This window comes from Suncus etruscus, chromosome 8 (genome assembly GCF_024139225.1).
Source record: "Suncus etruscus isolate mSunEtr1 chromosome 8, mSunEtr1.pri.cur, whole genome shotgun sequence".
Lineage (NCBI taxonomy): Eukaryota > Metazoa > Chordata > Mammalia > Eulipotyphla > Soricidae > Suncus > Suncus etruscus.
Window position 1 is genome coordinate 52,599,093 of NC_064855.1, and position 19,440 is coordinate 52,618,532.

General features: G+C 35.6%; 1 protein-coding gene across 1 annotated transcript in view; it reads right to left on the reverse strand.

The window, feature by feature from the left end:
- The window catches only part of DCLK1 (doublecortin like kinase 1), a 404,307-nt gene that overhangs the window by 374,511 nt on the left and 10,356 nt on the right, over window positions 1–19,440 (reverse strand). The window contains 1 exon segment of the mRNA XM_049778893.1: window positions 13,105–13,479. Within this exon segment, the coding sequence (XP_049634850.1) occupies window positions 13,105–13,479 (375 nt within the window).

The window sequence follows — 19,440 nt, forward strand, 5'->3', positions numbered from 1 at the left end:
CTGAGTGTATAGCCCAAAACAAATTAAAAAAACAAACAAACAACAGAACAGACAGTGAATAAAATACAAGAGGATATAAGGCAAAAATGAGGAAACTATGAACAGAAATGCCAGAAAAAATATTTGATAGGTGAACTGAAAAACTCACTGGAAGGACTCAGCAGAAGAGTAAAAGTAGCTGAGGATAAAACCAGTGAGCTCCAAGATGATACTGAAAACCTCCAGATAACAGCAGAAAATGGTAAAATACCTCAAAATAAAAACTCTGGAATGAATTATAAGGATGAACATTAGACTCATCAGGGTTCCAGAAGACCAGGAAGGTAATTTTAATGTAGAAGCAATAATTAAGGAAATTATTGGCCAGAGCAGTGGCGCAGGCATAAGGCGTCTGCCTTATATGCTCTAGCCTAGGAGGGACCGTGGTTCTATCCCCCAGCGTCCCATATGGTCCCCTCAAGCCAGGAGCAATTTCTGAGCACATAGCCAGGAGTAACCCCTGAGAGTCATTGGGTGTTGCCCAAAAACAAAAACAAAAAAAAGAAATTATTACTGAGAAGTTTCCAGAGATGAGCCCATGCACCCAGATTCAAGAGACTTAAAGGATACCAGGTAAAAGAGACCCCAGTAGAAAGACATCAAGTGACACATTCTAATTAGAAGGTGTCATGTAGAGATAGAATATTTAAGACACCAAGATCAACAGAGACAAAATATTTAAAGAAACAAGATTATATAAAAGGACCATCCTTAAGAGTTACAGCAGACTTACCTGTAAATCTTACACCAAAAACAGTTGGATATAGTTTTTAAAAAATCAATAAAATATGAATGCCTCACCAAGAATACTTTACCCAGTCAGACATTCAGACTTTTTTCAGAAGAAACAAAATACAACTTTACAAATAAACAAAAGTCTGAAACATCATAACTTCATAAACTCAAGACTAACTTTACAAGAAAACTGAAGGGACTACTTTAAGACAAAAATAAAATCACAAACACATCAAATTTCTACAAATGGTCATAGGTACATGAAAAATATTCCATATCATTAATCATCAGGGACATACAAATCAAAACAACATGATATACCACCTCACACCACAGAGACTAGTACTAATCAAAAAGAACAACTGGTATTGACAAAGATGTGGGGGGAAAGTACCTCATTCCTCATTTTCTGCTTGTGGGAATGTCCACTAGATCAGCCTTTTTGGAAGTCAATATAGTCATTACCCAAAAATCTATCAGTGGAGTTTCCATAAAGCTCAGCAATCCCACTCCTCGGAATATATTCCAAGGGTCCAAAAACCCAATCTAGGAAAGACATCTGCAGTCTGATGTTCATTTCAGCACTATTCACAGTAACCAGAATCTGCAAACAATCCAAGTGCCCAGATAACTGGATAAAAAACATACTACATATACATAATGTAATACAACTCAGGAGTAAGAAAAGATAGTTATGCAATTTGCTGATACATGTGAATCAGTCTGAAAAGTATCATTTTGGGTGAAGTTACTCAAAAAGAGAACAAACATAGAATGAACTGTCTCACATGTAGAAAATAACGAAGCTTCATAAGGGAATAACAAAGCCCAACAGGCAATAGAAATAAAAAGCAGAACTGTGTTTCAATAAGAAGCTTGCCACTGGATTGGAGCTGGGGAGATAATATAGGGAAAGAAACACACGGCAGTGATAGAGGGGGAAAGTGCCTGCTCTAGAGGCAAGCTGGGGGATTTTGGGGGGGGAGTGGAGAGGGTGGTAAAGGGGATATCAAATGCCTGAAATTTAATAATGGTGATTAAAAATAAAATATTATAAAAACTTGGATGAAAAATAAATAAATGTATGAGTCTAAATGAAGGCATTTAGGGGTCTATATTTAAAAGTTTCTGATATATTGTCTATCAATTAGTCTGAGAAAACTGATTTATATATATATATATAATTTGACTTAAAGTCCCAATATTCAATATTAATATTAAATAAGAACTCTCCGAATTATCTATCACATAGTCCAGTCAAATAGTAAAGGAGAAGTCTCTAGTGACTGCCTGGCATATGGGCAACTATTAAGAAGCAGAAGCCGCTGTTCTATTCTTGTTGGTGTCATTATAATCGGATTGAATTTGATATAAGGAATAATTTTACTTTCTTCACCAAGAGAAACATCATTCTTTTACCTTTCTGAAAATACCATTGCTTAGCAAGCTTCAAGCCAACTGTTCCCAGCTATTCTAAGAGAAAGTATCTTCCAACTTTTGATTCATTAGCATTTGTTATTTCTCATCTACTAGCCCAGAGCTGGTAGTACATTTCAAAACTAGTGAGACATACTTCAGCTGGTGCTAAACAAAGTCATAAGGCAAACAGAATAAAGGAAAGGTCAGAGAATCAGCATCCATCTACAGTGGGGTCATTTACAGTAAGGTTCTTCCAGAGATCAGAAGCATCAGAGAATGAGATATGCAATCATTAAAGTACAAAAAGTATTTTCCTTTTACAAAAAGCAAGTTTAAGACCTTGAGAATGGCAGCTCAATTTTGAGTTTACTGAGGACAATCCATACACAGATACTCAACAACAACTGTAAAGGATTACTTGATCCATGAAAAATGAAATAAAACTGACTGGAACAATAGCAAAGTGGGTAGGCCATTTGCCTTGGATGTAGCCAATTTAGGTTCAATCCCCGACATCCCATATGGTACCCAGAACCTGGTAGGGGTAATTTCTGAGCACAGAGCCAGGAGTAAACCCCGAGCATTGTTGGGAGTGTCCCCAAAACAAAAACAAAAAAATATAAGAAAATGAAATGAAACATAAAAATAGTCCAGTTTAGCTGTTTTTAAATCACATTTTTATAAGCAATGCGAAGACAAGCTCAGATAAAGTAACCATAGCAATCTTCTCCTACTTCTATGAATTTGCAACCACGAGAATGAGTTATTCTAGCTATGAACCCAGAGAATCCTAAAATGATTCTTTCACTTATGATTTCAGCTTGATTCTTCCAACTCTTGTCACTAAAAGTTGAAACAAAAGTTGAAACTCCTGGACAGAGTTTAAGCTCAGTAGATATCTAGCTATCTAACGCATCTACACAAGCACACATATTCTCAGTAATGGAAAGCATTTAGGTGAAAAATTGAAGGTTTAACCATCTTAATATGAAATTTTGATCCACATTTTTGACCACAGTCAATAATGGGCACTGCACAGTAAGAAAATGTTGAAGATCAGATTTCATTATTTGAACGTATCCCAAAGGCATGAGCAGTGATATTTCTGATATTTTTCTATAAGGTTAAAAACTGTTACAAATAGCATCACGAGTTTAAACAATGAATGCAATGCATGTATTTAATACTCAGTGCCTAAACTGACCAATATGATCTGAAATGTGAAGAAAGGAGAAAGGGAATTTTTGATATAGAAGACGATAATGTTTCTAAAGAAAAAGTGACCAACATTTCCACAGTAATCCTTCCCCAGTTTAACAATCCAAGAAAAAGTTGAGAAATAATCTTTTTTTTTTCTCCAAGGTCACTCATTTCACAAGTTAATGATAAAAATGAACCTTCTGAAAGACCTTGCTTATTTCTAAAATCTTTTATTTGATTTGTTTCTGGAATCCGAGAGAAAGTCTGATCTTCCCAAAGAAAAAATAATCCTGGTTGATGGAGTATCTGAGCATTGTGTGTCAGTTTGTAAACCACATCTGCCCAAAGGGGTTTGCAGCCAACTGACTAAAATAATCTACATCACTTCAGTATTCCAAGCGCCCAGGATGCATGGAAGAAAGCCACTCCAATTCTGACTACAAGTGGTTTTTTCATATCAATTTCTCTCAACTTTGTTCTCCATAGACAAGATGGCAATACATAAGACTTTCAGCAATAAATCTTTAGATATGCTAACTAGAAAATATTCTCAAAAGTTACTCCTCCATTTCCTGTACTCACATTAAAGTATTTCCTGTGTTCTTCTGGCTATCTTTCATGTTAAGACTTTTTTATTGTATGCATGTATACATAGGAACTCTGCTTGACAACATTTGGAAATCTAAAAGCAACTCTTAGAAGAGTTTTAATGACTTCCAATCATTCCCATGGAACACAACCAGAGGAACCATGAGGAAAATATTAGATTTGTAAAGCATATTGTGGAGAGGATATAGATAACTTCTAATGTCATGACCGTGGATTTTGTGGCAACCACATATATTAATCTCTTCTTCAGGATAAGCATTTTATTGTAGAATTCATGCATCTTTTAACTTTTGTTTTTTCTCCCACAGAAAAAACATCCATCTTCTGCACATACTTGTCCAGGAGTCTGGATTTGAAAATGGGTACACCTTTCATACTAATGGACTGGCTGTTTTCCAGAACATTGTTGATGGCAATTATGTCTTGCCATCTGATATTAATACTGACTTTGTGAGGAGAATAAAACTGCTAAATAAGCAGAATTGATATTTAAATTCTATCTACTTTGTAATAGCTAGGAGCTATCATCTTTAGGTCTGTAAATTATGATTTTCCATTCATATTGTTCAAGACAACCTGGACAGAAATTTTTCACCTTTAATGTATATATATCAATCATGAAGGATTTTGTCAAAATACATATTCTGGTTCAGTATATGTAGGATAGAGTCAGCATTTCTACAAGCTTACTGGTGTTACTATTGCTGTTCTCCTAGGGCAAATCATGGTAGAATGGTTTTTTGGTTTGTTTGGAGGTTGTTAGCTTTTAGACCAAATCTATCAGTGATCAAGACTTATTCCTGGCTCGGTACTCAGGAAAGTGTGGACCAAATCCCAGTCAGTCATATGCAAGCAAGTGTCCTGCCCACTGTACTATCTCTTCCAGTTCAATAGGATTTTTTTAAGAATGTGTGTACAGCGTATACTTGAGCAATTTATGTTTGCAACTTTTATCTGTTGTAGAACTAATTTCTAATTCCAGAAGTAAAATAAAATGTCTATTTTTTTTTTAATCACACTTGACAGTGTTCAGGGCTGGCGGCTGACTCAGGGATCACTCATGACAGGGCTTGGAGAATTTAGAGGGCTTGGAGAGCTTAGATGGGGTGTGAGAGAGTCAGGTCAGTTGCATGCAAAAACAAATGCTCTACCCTCTGTACTATATCATAGTCTATTATTTTCAGCTAAAGATTGATTACCTTGTGTTTTAATCTCCTTAAATATTTTCTTTTGGGGCTTTTTTGTTTGTTTGTTTGTTTGTTTGATTTTGGGTCACACCCGGCTGCGCTCAAGGGTTATTCCTGGCTCTGAGCTCAGAAATCACTCCTGGCAGGCATGGGGGACCATATGGTATACCAGGAATCAAACCAGGGTATATCCAGGGTTGGACACTTGCAAGGCAAAGGTTCTACCACTGTGCTATGACTCCAGCCCTCCTTAAATATTTTCATTTTCTTTTCTTTTTTATTTTATTTTATTTTATTTTTTTGCTTTTAGGGCCACACCTGGTGACGCTCAGGAAGTTACTCCTGGCTATGCACTCAGAAATTGCTTCTGGCTTGGCAATCATATGGGATGCCAGGAGATTGAACCACAGTTAGTGGTCAGTGCTAGGTTAGCACATGCCCTACTGCTGCGCCGCCACTCCGGCCCCTAAATACTTTCTTAAACAAAGATTTTACTTTCTTTTACTATCTGCCAAGATAAATTTAGTAAAATTAAATAAATTAAAAATTAACTAAAGAGTAAAATAATCACTTATTGGAACAAATATGCCCTAGAATTTCATAATCTTCTTATAAAAATCTAAGTTACGAGAGAGAGAGAGGTGTTTTTTGTTGTTGTTTTGTTGTTTTTCTGTTTGTTTATTTAAACTTTTTTTTAAACACACCTACAAGTGCTCAGGTGTTACTCCTGGCTCTGCACTCAAGAATCAGTCCTATTGAGCTCAGGGGACCATATGGGATGCTGGAGATTGAACTCAGTTCTATTCAGGTCGGCTGTGTGCAAGGCAAACACACTACCTACCATGCTATTGCTCAGACCTAAGAGAAAGAGAAGGGTTAAAGAGAGAGAGGAAAATGTTTGCCATAGAGGCAGGTGAGGAAGGTTCGGGAGGAAAACAGGGGGCATTGGTGGCTGGAAATATGCACTGGTGAAACTACAGACAACGTACGACGGAACTCTATTATGAACAACTTTGTAATTGTGTATCTAATAGTGATTCAAAAAAATTTATTTATTTAAATTTTTTAATTTTCTTTCTCCAAGATGCTTATTCTTATAACTCAAAGCAAAAATGACTAGTCTATATTATTTTTCCTGGAAAGTGCTAAAGACACTGCAGGTGAAATCTCAGGTACTTTCAATCTCCAGGAACTGGTTACATTAAACATCTTAATAGTCACTTACGTCCCAATCTAACTTCAGAGCACTACTCTTATCCTCAGGTCAGAACAGATGATGTTTTTTGAGAAAATTGCCTGAGAAACTTGCCTTCTAATTATATTCACACTGAGCAATAAATAACAAGTTAAGAGAGAAAATAGCATAACAGTTTTAAGACCTATCTCATGTGAATATACAAATCGTCACATTAAATTACATGCAAGCAAGAAATCAAATTGTATATGACATCAGAAAATTTTAAGTAAAAGGCTAGCTTGCAAATAAAACATCACAACATATTTCAATAAGTCATTATAACTTACCTTAATATTTCCTTGTTTGCTTCAAAGTTCTTTTTTTTTTTTTTTTTTTTTTTTTTTTGCTTTTTGGGCCACACATGGTGACACTCAGGAGCTACCCCTGACTATGCAACTCAGAAATCGCTCCTGGCTTGGCCAGATGGGACACTGGGGGATCGAACCTAAGTCCATTTTAGGCTAGCACACACAAGGCAGATAGATGCCTTACGGCTTGCTCTGGTCCCTGCTTCAAAGTTCTTTACTATGATCATACATTAGACTCACAATGGAACAAGTCAATTAAAACATAAACCTCCCATTTTTCCTTTTTTCTGTGGATTTCATTTATAAAACAGTTCCGATTTTAAATTAGATTTTTAAAGTTCCATTTAATTCCTAAAATTTCCTTTTTTGATTTGAGTTTCCAGGATTTAAAATAATCAGAAAAATCTGCTACAACATATTATATTTTATTATCACAAATAACCTTGAACACTGAACACTTGAACACTGAAGGTTCTGCAATAATTAAGCCATGTTATTCATGCAAGTCTCATATTGGCCTATCACCAATTTTTAAACTGATTGAACATATTGATTAACTCGGCTTTGCACGCGTAATGGCTGAAGCAATGTAGGAAATACTTAAAGCAACTCTCCTCACTTGGAGAACACTATTACTATTTCCAGTATACAGAAGAGTAAACAGTATTTTTTTGTGAATTTATTTATCTAAAGAGGATAGATTCCACTATAGTTAGAAATAGACATTAATCCAAGTCTCCTCTTTTTAATGATACATATTTAAAAATCTATAAAAAAAAGTCTATAAAAACTTGTATTTTCCCTCCATATTGTGGTATTGCAGTCTTCAATCAGAGATACCTAAGCAAATTTCCTCATTACAAAAATAATTAATACCCTGAGTTTATAAGCATAATCACTAAAGCAGAGTACTAACATAATTTCTTCAACCTGAATACTCTACTAGGAAATTTACCCAAATCCCATAAGTCTGGTAAAGTCACTGAAATTGGTCTCCACAAACCACAGCATTTCAGAAACATACCTACAGATGGTATATGAATTCTAAGATAACTTAGAACTCATTTTATGGTAAATTAGAATTCAATTATAGAAAATTGACTTTTGCTGAGACTAAGCTAAGTTTAAAATATATATCACAGCAAGGCACCATTATTTAATTATACAGCAGAGGAACTCAGACTAGGAAATAATAACTAAGCAGTTAATTTGAAAGAATTAATGTTGACTCTGGAGCAATAGCACAGTCAGTGGGTAGGGCATTTGCCTTACATGCCAATGACCTGGATTGCACACAGCCAACCTGGGTTTTATCTATGGCATCCTATATGATTCCCCCAAGCCTGCCAAGGAAGATTCTGAATTCAGAGACAGGAGTAACCCCTGAGGACCTCTAGATGTACCCCAAAACAAGAACAAAACTTAAGCTGCTTTTTTTAAACAAGATTTTTCACTGAGTTCTAATAAATCATGTCCTCTAATGTCTTATAATTTGGCATTTTAAATGTAAACTTAATTATTTTTATTGACATTTTGTTTCACATCAGAGTTCACTCCTGGCTCTGCACTCAGAAATCGCTCCTGGCAGGCTTGAGGACCATATGGGATGCCAAGAATCAAACGGGGGTCGGTCCTGTGTTGGCCAAGTATAAGGCAAAAACCCTATCTATCACTCCAGACATCAAATGACTTCTTGAAAGAGCCAGACAGAGTAAGTAAATGACCCACAGAAAATTTACAACATCTACAGTCTGAACTGGAACCAGCAGAAGAGATGCTCATTCTTCAATAACCTCCCTTAGAACTGAAGGAAAGTGGTGTGAGATTACAATTTTAACCTGCAATAAAACATGCTCACTTTCTCTTTGGGGGACCCTTAATCAAGGCCCAGATAGATAAATAATGAAACATTGAAAAGAAGATACAGTAAGCATTCCCTTGACTTTCTCACCATGAAAGCAAAATGCCTGATTATATGGCAAGAAGAGTTGCCCTGAAAGGTTTATGAGGGTGCAAGGAGACAAGGTTAAGGCAGCCCTTCACTAAAGCTTCATTCCAATTGAATAAAGAATGGAGTTGAAAGCTTCAGAAAGGGCTCGCTCCCAATTCAATAATCATGAGCCACAGCAGTTGTCTGGGAAACTACAGCTTCCAGCAAAATGTCTTGGGATGGTAAATAGCATTTCAGATATGTTGATTTTATTATCTCAGATGCTAAACTACACCTCCCACTCCCACCCCACCAAAAAGCCTAAAGTCATAATGAACTTTGAAACTTAGGGCTTAAGCAAAACTAAGACAACTAAGGAGGTCACAAGGTGACAGCAATACAAGTAAACAGCACGTGGCTCTGGTGGCCATCTCTGGATCACCTCTTGGTAAGCTTGCAGACAGTTTTAGTATCACAATATCTTGATTTCTCAGTTCCCATCCTATGGACACAACCATGAGCTCCCTGGAGATCATGTAAAAAGACATGTCTGCTCAAATGTCTTGATTTCTACAATTTATCCCAAGTAATTTTTTGACAATTCTGGTTTTATTCAAGATTAATATAACTTACTTCCTAAACTTATGGCGCATTTACTGCCCTGCCGTACAATCAAGTGAACACACAAATTTTGTTTTAAATACATTTTTTAAAGAGGTAATATAAGTTGTGATCTTAAGGGTTATATCCCATTCTTAGCCATGTTGGACGCTGATGGCAATGATGAGATGCCACCCGCTAGGACAAAGCAACACACCATATGAAAATTTATAGAAAGTGGGGCCGGAAAAGTGGCGCTGGAGGTAAGGTGTCTGCCTTGCAAACGCTAGCCAAGGAAAGATCACGACCACGGTTCAATCCCCGGCGTCCCATATGTCCCCCCAAGCCAGGGGCGATTTCTGAGAGTTTAGCCAGGAGTAGCATCAAGCAGGTGTGGCCCCCCCCAAAAAAAAATTATAGAAAGTGACTTATTCTCAGAGACTTAGCATGTCTCTGCCAAAACTGTCAACAAATTCTACTCTAACAGACCATGCAAGGGAACATATTTCTCTTTTGATCAGATGGATTCTAAAGACTCCTGGGGTCCATGAGGAAGTATCTTTGTTCCCACTGGGAGCCCAGCAAAAAAGTCTTTATATTCTTTACAGTTTATTATCTAATTCCTCTGCAGCTTTTTGCCTCATACTATAAAGAGAGCATGCCACACAATAGAGAAAATGTTTCAGTAGCCAATTGAACGCAACTTCCACAAAAATAGTTGAATGCCGCAGTTAGCAGAATGACTGCTGGAAAAAAAAGTATGTAGTAGAAAGCCCTGATGATATACCAAGGACAGATTATGTAAATTCTTTTTAGTACAGTTACATTTGTTTGGTGCTTCAAACTAGTGCTGATACAGTAGTTATAAAAAGCTTTAAAAAGAGGCAGGGTCAGTTGCCAACTCCCCATTTATATCTATGTGGTCTTGGACAAGTTAGTTGTTGTTTTTTTTCCCATGAATTCCATATCTTAGTATACTAATCAGCTAAATTGAGCAATATATTCAAACAATTCTACTATTTAAAGGCTCTATTATATGTAAGACTTGTTGGATAAGGCTCAAAAAAGCTAATAATTACTAAAACATAAACCTGTTTTCTGTATTATTATAGTTGATTTGACAAGTACTCTATGAAACAGAAGTAATTATGTCATTGTATATTACTGAGTATAATAAGACTAAGGTAAGTGGTTTGCTAAAAAAATAAATAATTTCTATCTGAACTATGATTTGTATCTTGGTCTTTTGACAATAAACCTTCAATTCTTATCCATTATATTGAATCAATTACATGCAAACCATAGCAAAACAACTATTGTAAAATACAGCTAACAAACAAATAGATAAATTCCTAAAAATAAGAACCAGTAAGAATATCAAAGCATCTATTTTTGGAATAAATATGTTGGACTTAGCTAAAATATTACAGTATTTCAGTATGCAGCAATTTCAATCTTCCCAAATCCTAAAAGTATAAGAAGGAGGAAAACTAATGAGTATGAATTCTCTTGCAATTTTTCCTTCCTTCCTTTTTTCACTCCCATACCTGGCAGGGCTCAGAAGCTACTAATGTACAGTACTCTACCACAGTGTCACTGACAGAATGTTTGTGAGATCCTGTGCTTATAGAGATTAAATTCAAGTCTTCTACACAGTAAAACACTCAGGCTTTTGGGTTATTTATTGCCCCAGCTCATAACTCTAATTTCCAATGTATACAAGTGAACTCTCATCTAGAGAGAAGTCCCATACACAAAAATGCAGAAGTATAAAATACTTGGGGGATTCATAACAAAGAGAACTAGAGAATAGCTTAAATGTATAAATGTGAACCTTGACAATTTAGTCATGCTATAATTCATAAGCTACAAGCAATTCATAAACAGTGGACTTTCTTATCACTTACCTCTTAACCTTATGGGGCATTCACTGCCCTGCTGTACAATCAAGTGAACACACAAATTTTTGTTATAAAACACGGTTTTTAAGGAGGTAAAATAAGTATGGGACCGGAGAGATAACATGGAGGTAAGGCATTTGCCTTTCATGCAGAAGGTCAATAGTTTGAATCCCAGCATCCCATATGGTCCCCTGAGCCTACCAGGATCAATTTCTGAGCATAGAGCCAGGAGTAACCCCTGAGCACTGCCAGGTGTGACCCCCCCAAAAAAAAGTAGTGATTTTAAGAGTTATGTCCCATTTTCAGCCATACGGATGCTGATGGCAATGGCGAGGTGCCACCCATTAAGGCAAAGCAACACACCATATGAAAATTCATGGAAAGTGACTTATTCTCTGCCAAAGCTGTCAACAAATTCTACTCTAACAAACAGATAGATAATATTCAAGCTACAACCAATTAGAGCTAAAAAACTGGGAAAGTCAATCCTCAGATTTCTTATCTATGATTTAGGGAAAGTTTTCCAAGACAAGAAAACTGACCAATAGCAATAAACAAGATGCACATACTCTATCTTTTCTAATGAATTTGATGATTTAAACTATTTGAATGGATCCTTAGAGGGTGAGGATTCTTTTATGACTAATACTCTTTCTAGCATTAGCATCAATTTCCAATTCATAAATTTGAATATGTTAAACTTCAAAGACTTGAATGAGTCTTCTATTTAATAAGATTAATTTTAATTTATTTATTTAACATATATGCCACATAAGTAATTCCCATTTCCTCAAAATTATTTATTTAGAGCATCTAAGGGACAGGGAGACAGTGCAGTTTTTGGTGCTTGCATTATATGCACCCAAACCTGGTTAGAGCCCTTGTATCACATATGATCCCTTGAGCTTTACCAGGGATGACTCCTTAGCAGAGAGCCATACCACTGGATATGGCCCAGAACTATCCCCAAGTAAAATAAAAAATAAATCAATCTAAATTTTATCAAAGATTTTTGTTGAAATAAATATTAAACAAAAGACACTGCAAAAGACTGGACCATTAACTAGAAAGTCACATTTTACACATTGGTTTATTTTCATTCAGAGTCCATTAAATCTTTACTGAAGGTTTCATTTAGGTTCATCTGAGAAAGCCATAATAAAATGTTCACTCATCCAAGTCAATTTATGTATTTTTCATAGCTAAAGAATCCCTTTTATATTTTAGTTCTGAAATTATGTTTTCAATGCAAGATATATAGCATTCTGGAAATATACTACTAATAGCCATCCAAATAGAAATATTTTCTTCCTTAGGTATGCTTTACAGGAATCTATAGGGGTTGGAGCAATAGCACAGAGAGTAGGGCATTTGCCTTGCATGCGACAATCCTAGGTTCAATCCCTAACTTCCCAGGTGGTTCCCACAGCCTGCCAGGAGTAAGTCACTCTGAGCACAGAGCCAGGAGTACCGTCAGGTGTGGCTCAAAAAAAAAAAAAAAAAAAAGAAAGGAAAATCTATAAAATCTTACTAGTTAATGTTACTGACATAAAATTATAAGAGTTAGATCAAAGAAATGGATTTTTTTTCTTTTTTTAGAATTTACCTCTACATCCCAGTTATTTCCGAGGCTATAAGAAATAATTAATAAATGAAAAAAAAAATAAAAACCAATAGTTAAAAAGTACCATTTACATTTAACAATAACTAAAAATGCAATTTTTAGTATTTAGGCATAAGTAATTATGTCTGCCTCAGAGATAGGGTTTTTCACTTTTTTTCCCTAAGAATAAAATTAGGACATTCCATCCTTACACTATTTTGAGTTCAATAGCTATTCAAATATTACAATTTATTGTAGTAAAATGACTAATTCAAATCCCGGTTATATCCCATATAGTTCCCTAGTTCTTGTTTGGAAAAACATATGCACGCTTACCTGCTTCCCATCCAGAGTGTACAGACGTTTCACCACTCCTGAATCCAGCTTGATGGCGTCAGTTATATCGGTGAGAACCTGCTCAAAGGAATGAGCGGTTTTCTTGTTCAGCAGAATTCGGACAGCTTTGCGTGGCTTCACTCCACTTCTGATGATGGTGACCAACTTGGGTCGAATGAAATCCTTGTTCTCTCTCACCTCTGAAGGACTTCCTTTAGCAGTGGCCAGGGAGGACACAGCCCGAGAAGCTGAGGTGGTCTTGACGTTCACCGACCAATTGGGGTTCACATTCTTGGTGTACTCAAGTTTCTTGAAGGGCTCAATTGAGCCACACACATAACTCTCTCCTAAGGAAGAAATAGATTTAAATAGGGACTGAAGCAAAACCAATTGTTTTTTCTACTAATATTTGTCTTCTACAAATAAAAATAAAAAGTAGCTGATCATACACCACAGAAATAGTACAGCAAGCAGGTAAGGTGCTTACCTTGTACACAGCTCACCCAAGTTAGATTTATCACTGTTTATGGTTGTACAAGCACAACTAGGAGTGATTCCTAAATAGTCAAGACTAAGACCTGAAAATAAAGGGTGTGTCCCAGAGACTACAAAAAACAATGAAGATTATATATAAAATAATGGAAACAGGGAAAATTATATTTGAAATGCCATATGTTAGAAATTATGAGGTTATGGGGCCGGAGATTTAGCATGGAGGTAGAGTGTTTGATTTGCATGCAGAAGGATGGGGATTCAAATCTTGAATCCTATATGGCCCCCCGAGCCTGCCAGGAGCAATTTCTGAGCGTAGGGCCAGGAGTAACCCCTGAGCGCTGCCGGGTGTGACCCAAAAAAACAAAAAAAGAAAAGAAATTACGAGGTTAGAAGTAACCTACTAGAAGTTACTTTTAACCTGTCCTATTCACAAAGATAAACATTCTGGGGAAAGTCAATCATTTTTCTCTTCATTTTCAATTAGTGATAAAAATATTTTATCTAATTGCATAGTTCTCAAGCAGATATGAAATTGAGTTCAACACACAGAGTATTATTTGAGCTTTAAAAGTATTTATATTTGCATGAAACTTCAAAATCACCTATACTGGTCACCTAAGATCATTTCAAAACTGAAAAGGGATCAGAATGCAATAGCTATGTCACTTACAAGGCGTTTATAAGGTTGATGTGTGCACTACACATGCTGTGCTGTCAAGTTCCAAAAGCAAGAAAAATAATCAGCCTTTCTTTTCTCTCATTGACACAGGGTTAAGAACTGATATATTGGCACTAGGATGACATTTTGCAAATGCTTATGAATAAAATGTCCTGAAAGAGTTCAATTTTCAAGTTATAAACTTTAAATCTAAGAACAAGATAAAAGAATTAAAAAAAATAAAAGAATAAGATAAGAATATGGCTGTGGTACTATTATACATACAAAAAAATTGCCGAGTAGAATATAAATGTTGTCAAACAATAGATTATGAAATAATGATTATGTTAACTAAACAAACCAGTGGAATTCTTTCATAAAATATAGACATTAAAAAAACATCACAAAGTACACTTCAAATATCTTTTGTTGGGCCCGGAGAGATAGCACAGCGGTGTTTGCCTTGCAAGCAGCCGATCCAGGACCAAAGGTGGTTGGTTCAAATCCCGGTGTCCCATATGGTCCCCCGTGCCTGCCAGGAGCTATTTCTGAGCAGACAGCCAGGAGTAACCTCTGGGCACCGCCGGGTGTGGCCCAAAAACCAAAAAAAAAAAAAATCTTTTGTTTTGTTTTTGGAGGACATACTCCTGAACTAGGAATAACTCCTGGCATGCTTAGAAAACCATGTGTAGGGCTGGAGATTGGACCCAGATCAGCTGTATGCAAGGCAAGCATCTCAGCCACAGAACGATTTCTCTGGTTCCCAAATATCTTACAATATTGTTTGCTGGTAATATATCCAATAAATCTAAGAAACGGTGATAATTAGAATTAAATTTTATTTTTTAATTTATTTATTTATTGGTGTTTTTGGACCACTCTCGGAGACGCTCAGAAATTAATCTTCGCTCTGTGCTCAGAAATTGCTCCTGGCAGGCTTGGGGGAACCACATGGGATGCCAGTGATCGAACTAGGGTTGGTCCTGGGTCAGCTGCATGCAAGCCAAACGCCCTACCGATGAGCTATCACTCTGGCCCAGAATTAATTTTTAACAGAAAATTATTTAATAAAAATACACAAAGTACCAAGTATAATTTGATTACAAATACAAAAGTAGCACATATTTAGAGCAATGATAAATTATTAAATCACTGCTCCTATATACAGCTTTCATAAGTTAAGTCACTGTATGTTGAAATTAAGGTCTTTATAATGTTTTTTCTATGTTTTTAAGGCTTTGTAATAAGGCATACATAGAAAATGTTTAAAAGCCTTTGTAATTGCAGGTAAAGTGACCTTAGACTAATTCAGCACAGCTCATTTAATTTTATCTAAGTTCTTATTCTATTTGAAAATTAATTGTGCAATCAGTTAGAACCACATAATAAGCATTCACATAAAATAAGTGAACCAAATAGGAAAAGTACAAACCAAATAGGAAAGTACATTTCTGCATGTTATCAAAACTTTAACATTCCAATGTTAAAATGTACATACATACTCTAAAGCATATTTTTATAACCTCTCATTAAAAATTGTACAACAGGATTAATTAGTAAATCTTCTCGTCACCTAGGAAATTATTACTAATCCCAAATATGCTTTACTCAAGACTTTTAGTCATCAGAAATACATTTGTGAGAACTGTAACAGAGTGGTGTGCTGAAGAATTTATGGTGAGAGGATATGGTTGTGATACTGGCTAGAAAGAGTTGCAAAATTTATTCTCAAAGCCTAGTCTGTGGCCTTTCACAAGTCCCCTGGACCAGTGGTTTTTAACTATGGTCTACTGACCTCAGTTGTAGTCCACAGTTTATGAAAAACTTACGTAATAAGTTCATTTAAATTCTATAAGTTTATAAAAATTTTGACTTCTTATTAAAAAATGACCCAAATAACCTGCCTAAAATAAAATTGAATAATGAAGATCAAAGTGATCTCAAATGCAAAATTGCTACTTAAGTTAGGCATCACTATGTGACCAAATATGTTATTCAGCTACAGTCATATGAGGCTCTATTAATCTAACAGTGCAGTTCCCCCAAAAACAAAAGGGAAAAAATCGTCATTACTTGGAATCAGTAACTTATGAGATGTTAATTATTTCTCATCACACACATGCTGGAAGACATCAGATTGGGACCATCTCTATGTGAAAAATATCCTAAAAGCTTCCCAACATAGTTGACAGCCATAAAATAGCTGGCAAAGCCTGTCTTGGTCAGAATTCTTTACTAGAGATGTATGGTTACTTGCGAATACAGTTAACACTTAAGATACTTGAAATTCTAAACAAAAACAATGTGGCTTACATTTCAACAAAGAAAACTTCAGGAAAAAGTAATTCAAAAGAAGAATAAGTAACAGTTTAAAAATATGTAACAAGTCGATTTAAAGTAAAACTGAGGGTCAGAGCACCACCTGGAATAGCCCAAGCATTGCCCATTCATTCATCTCCGCTCTCCCAAAAAGAAGCTTTTTAAAACATTTAGATAAAGCATATGATTTTTTATTTGGTATTTGGGCCACACCCGGTGATGCTCAGGAATTACCATATGGGATGCTGAGGGATCGACTGCTGTCTGTCCTAGGCTAGTGCGTGCAAAGCAGATGCCTTACCACTTGTGCCACTGCTCCAGCCCCATACACATGATTTTTTTAATATGACAACTTTGAAAAGGAAGGCTGGTCTGGTTTAAGTAACAGTAATGAAAAGAAATGTGTATTTAATCTGCTGTCACTTTTTGACTCTTCTGCCTGACTAATCATATTCAATGACCAGAAGGGTGTAAGATTGTGTTAAGTAATGTTAGTGACCTAAGAAGAAATCAACAGCTAAAGGAGCAGAAGGTGCTGGCCACCACACTCTAGCAGGGGTCCTCAAACTTTTTAAATGGGGCCAGTTCACTGTCCCTCAGACCATTGGAGGGTCTGACTATAGTAAAAACAAAACTTATGAACGAATTCTTATGCACACTGCATATATCTTATTTTGCAATGAAGAAACAAAACAGATACAAATACAATATGTGGCCCGCGGGCCATAGTTTGAGGACCACTGCGAGATCATACACCATGCAGAGCTGTCATTTAGAATTCACTCTTTCTTCAGGAACTCAGAAAAAAAAATCACTAAAAGTTTCTCTATGTTAATAAAGTTCTCTCAAATTGGGTGGATATACTTACATTAAATATACCTGTCCCCAAATCTTACTGCTTTTATTATAATGATAATTCTAAGTTCCTGATCCATCAGAAGAGATGCAGCTTTGTCTTAACACAGCTAATGTGATTGTGATTTTAATTTTGTAAAAAAAACTTTTTTAATTTATGTTTTACCATCATTTCTAATCATAAATCAACTGCAAGTTACAAAAACTAAGACATAGAAATAACCATATTTGACAACAGATCAGTGAATAGAAAAACTATGGTATATAATCACTCTGGAGTATGACAAAACTATAAAAATAAGTGAAATTTTGTCTTTTGCTACAAGTTAGATAGAACAAAAAGGGATCATGGTCAGCAAAATCAGTCAGAGGGAGAAAAATTATTACTAGATAATCTCACCCAAACTTTTTGAATTTGAATACAGAATAAGGTTCCCAAGAAAGAGTGTGGGGAGGGTAATAAGAGGTACACTAGAAGTGACACTAAAACAGTGATGGAGAGTCTTGAACACTGGTGGTGGTGGAAGGACATTCATTTTGGAAAGCATAGCGTAAATACTACTATTGTAACCATTCAACTACAACAGTAATAACAAATAGCTCTGGATATCTGTGTTAGATCTTTTCTTTCATGGGATTAATATTTAAGCATTGCATTAAATTTTGGGTTATTAAAATATGGTTACTGTAATATCAGACTTTTTGTTGTGGGATTACACTGAGCTGCGATCAGAGCATACTTTTGGTTCTGTGCTAAAGGATCATTGCTGGTGATACTCAGGTGATCTGTGGTGCATGCAAGACAAGTGCTTTACTTCCTGTATAATCTCTTTAGTCTGTAACATACTTTTTTATATACACTAAAACATCTAAAAGTTCCTTTTGTGTGTGTGATTTCTACTACCAACAATGAAATAAAATTTAATCTCTCAAATCAAGGTGTATTTGAACAAAATAGCCCAAATTTTATATTGAAAGTTTCAGATTAACTAGTACAGGGCAAATTAAACTAAGAAGAGAAAATTGCAAGATCACATTGATGATTTAAATAAAATGGTGCAATACTCTCTAAAGCTAGAACCAAAAATTTTAAACATCAACTGCTTGTCAGAAGTTTTCATGGAGGGGGGGTTGTCAGTTTTGTCCAAGATAAAAATTGTAATATTCAGACTAATCTTCAACTAAAAGATTCTTGAAGTTCAAAATATCCCCAACAAATAGAAGGAAGAAACCTACAAAGGTGGCTTATTTCCAAACTGTTTGACATTTACAAGAATATTTGCTTTGAAGCAAGGAGGGAGAATAAGAAAAGAAACAGTTGAAGTTTTCTAAAGAGTAAATAAAGCATAAATCATATTTATATCCAACCTATACCTCTTACAGTATCAGCACATGGTTGTATTTGGTCTGAAAGATTTAACTATTTTAAGGATTTGGCAGAATAGAAAAATTTCTGTGCAACATTATTTTGTTTTTAAGATATTGAAGCAATTTTGTGGGGTTTTTTCTAAGTATATACATTTTAAAATTATTATATTTACTACTGTTCTTCAATGTGTGGAAATATATTTTCTGTAAAAACATTCATATATACATGCATATATGTATATACGTGTTAATATATATTTACATATACATATTTAATACATATTTACATATACATATAGTGTTAATCCTACTTAGTCCTTGGCTCCCATTATTTAATCAGTGGATTTCAACTGAGAAGAAATTCTCAAAAAGGGGGCTGGAGAGATAGCATGGAGGTAAGACGTTTGCCTTTCATGCAGGAGGACATCGGTTCAAATCCCAGCGTCCCGTATGGTCCCCCGTGCCTGCCAGGAGCAATTTCTGAGCCTGGAGCCAGGAATAACCCCTGAGCACTGCCGGGTGTGACCCAAAAACAAAAAAAAAAAAAAAAAAAATTCTCAAAAGTCACAGTTCAGAACATCCAAAGAAGTACTAGCTCCCATAAGCCATAAGTCAGGTACTAGGGTTTTTACAATATAAGA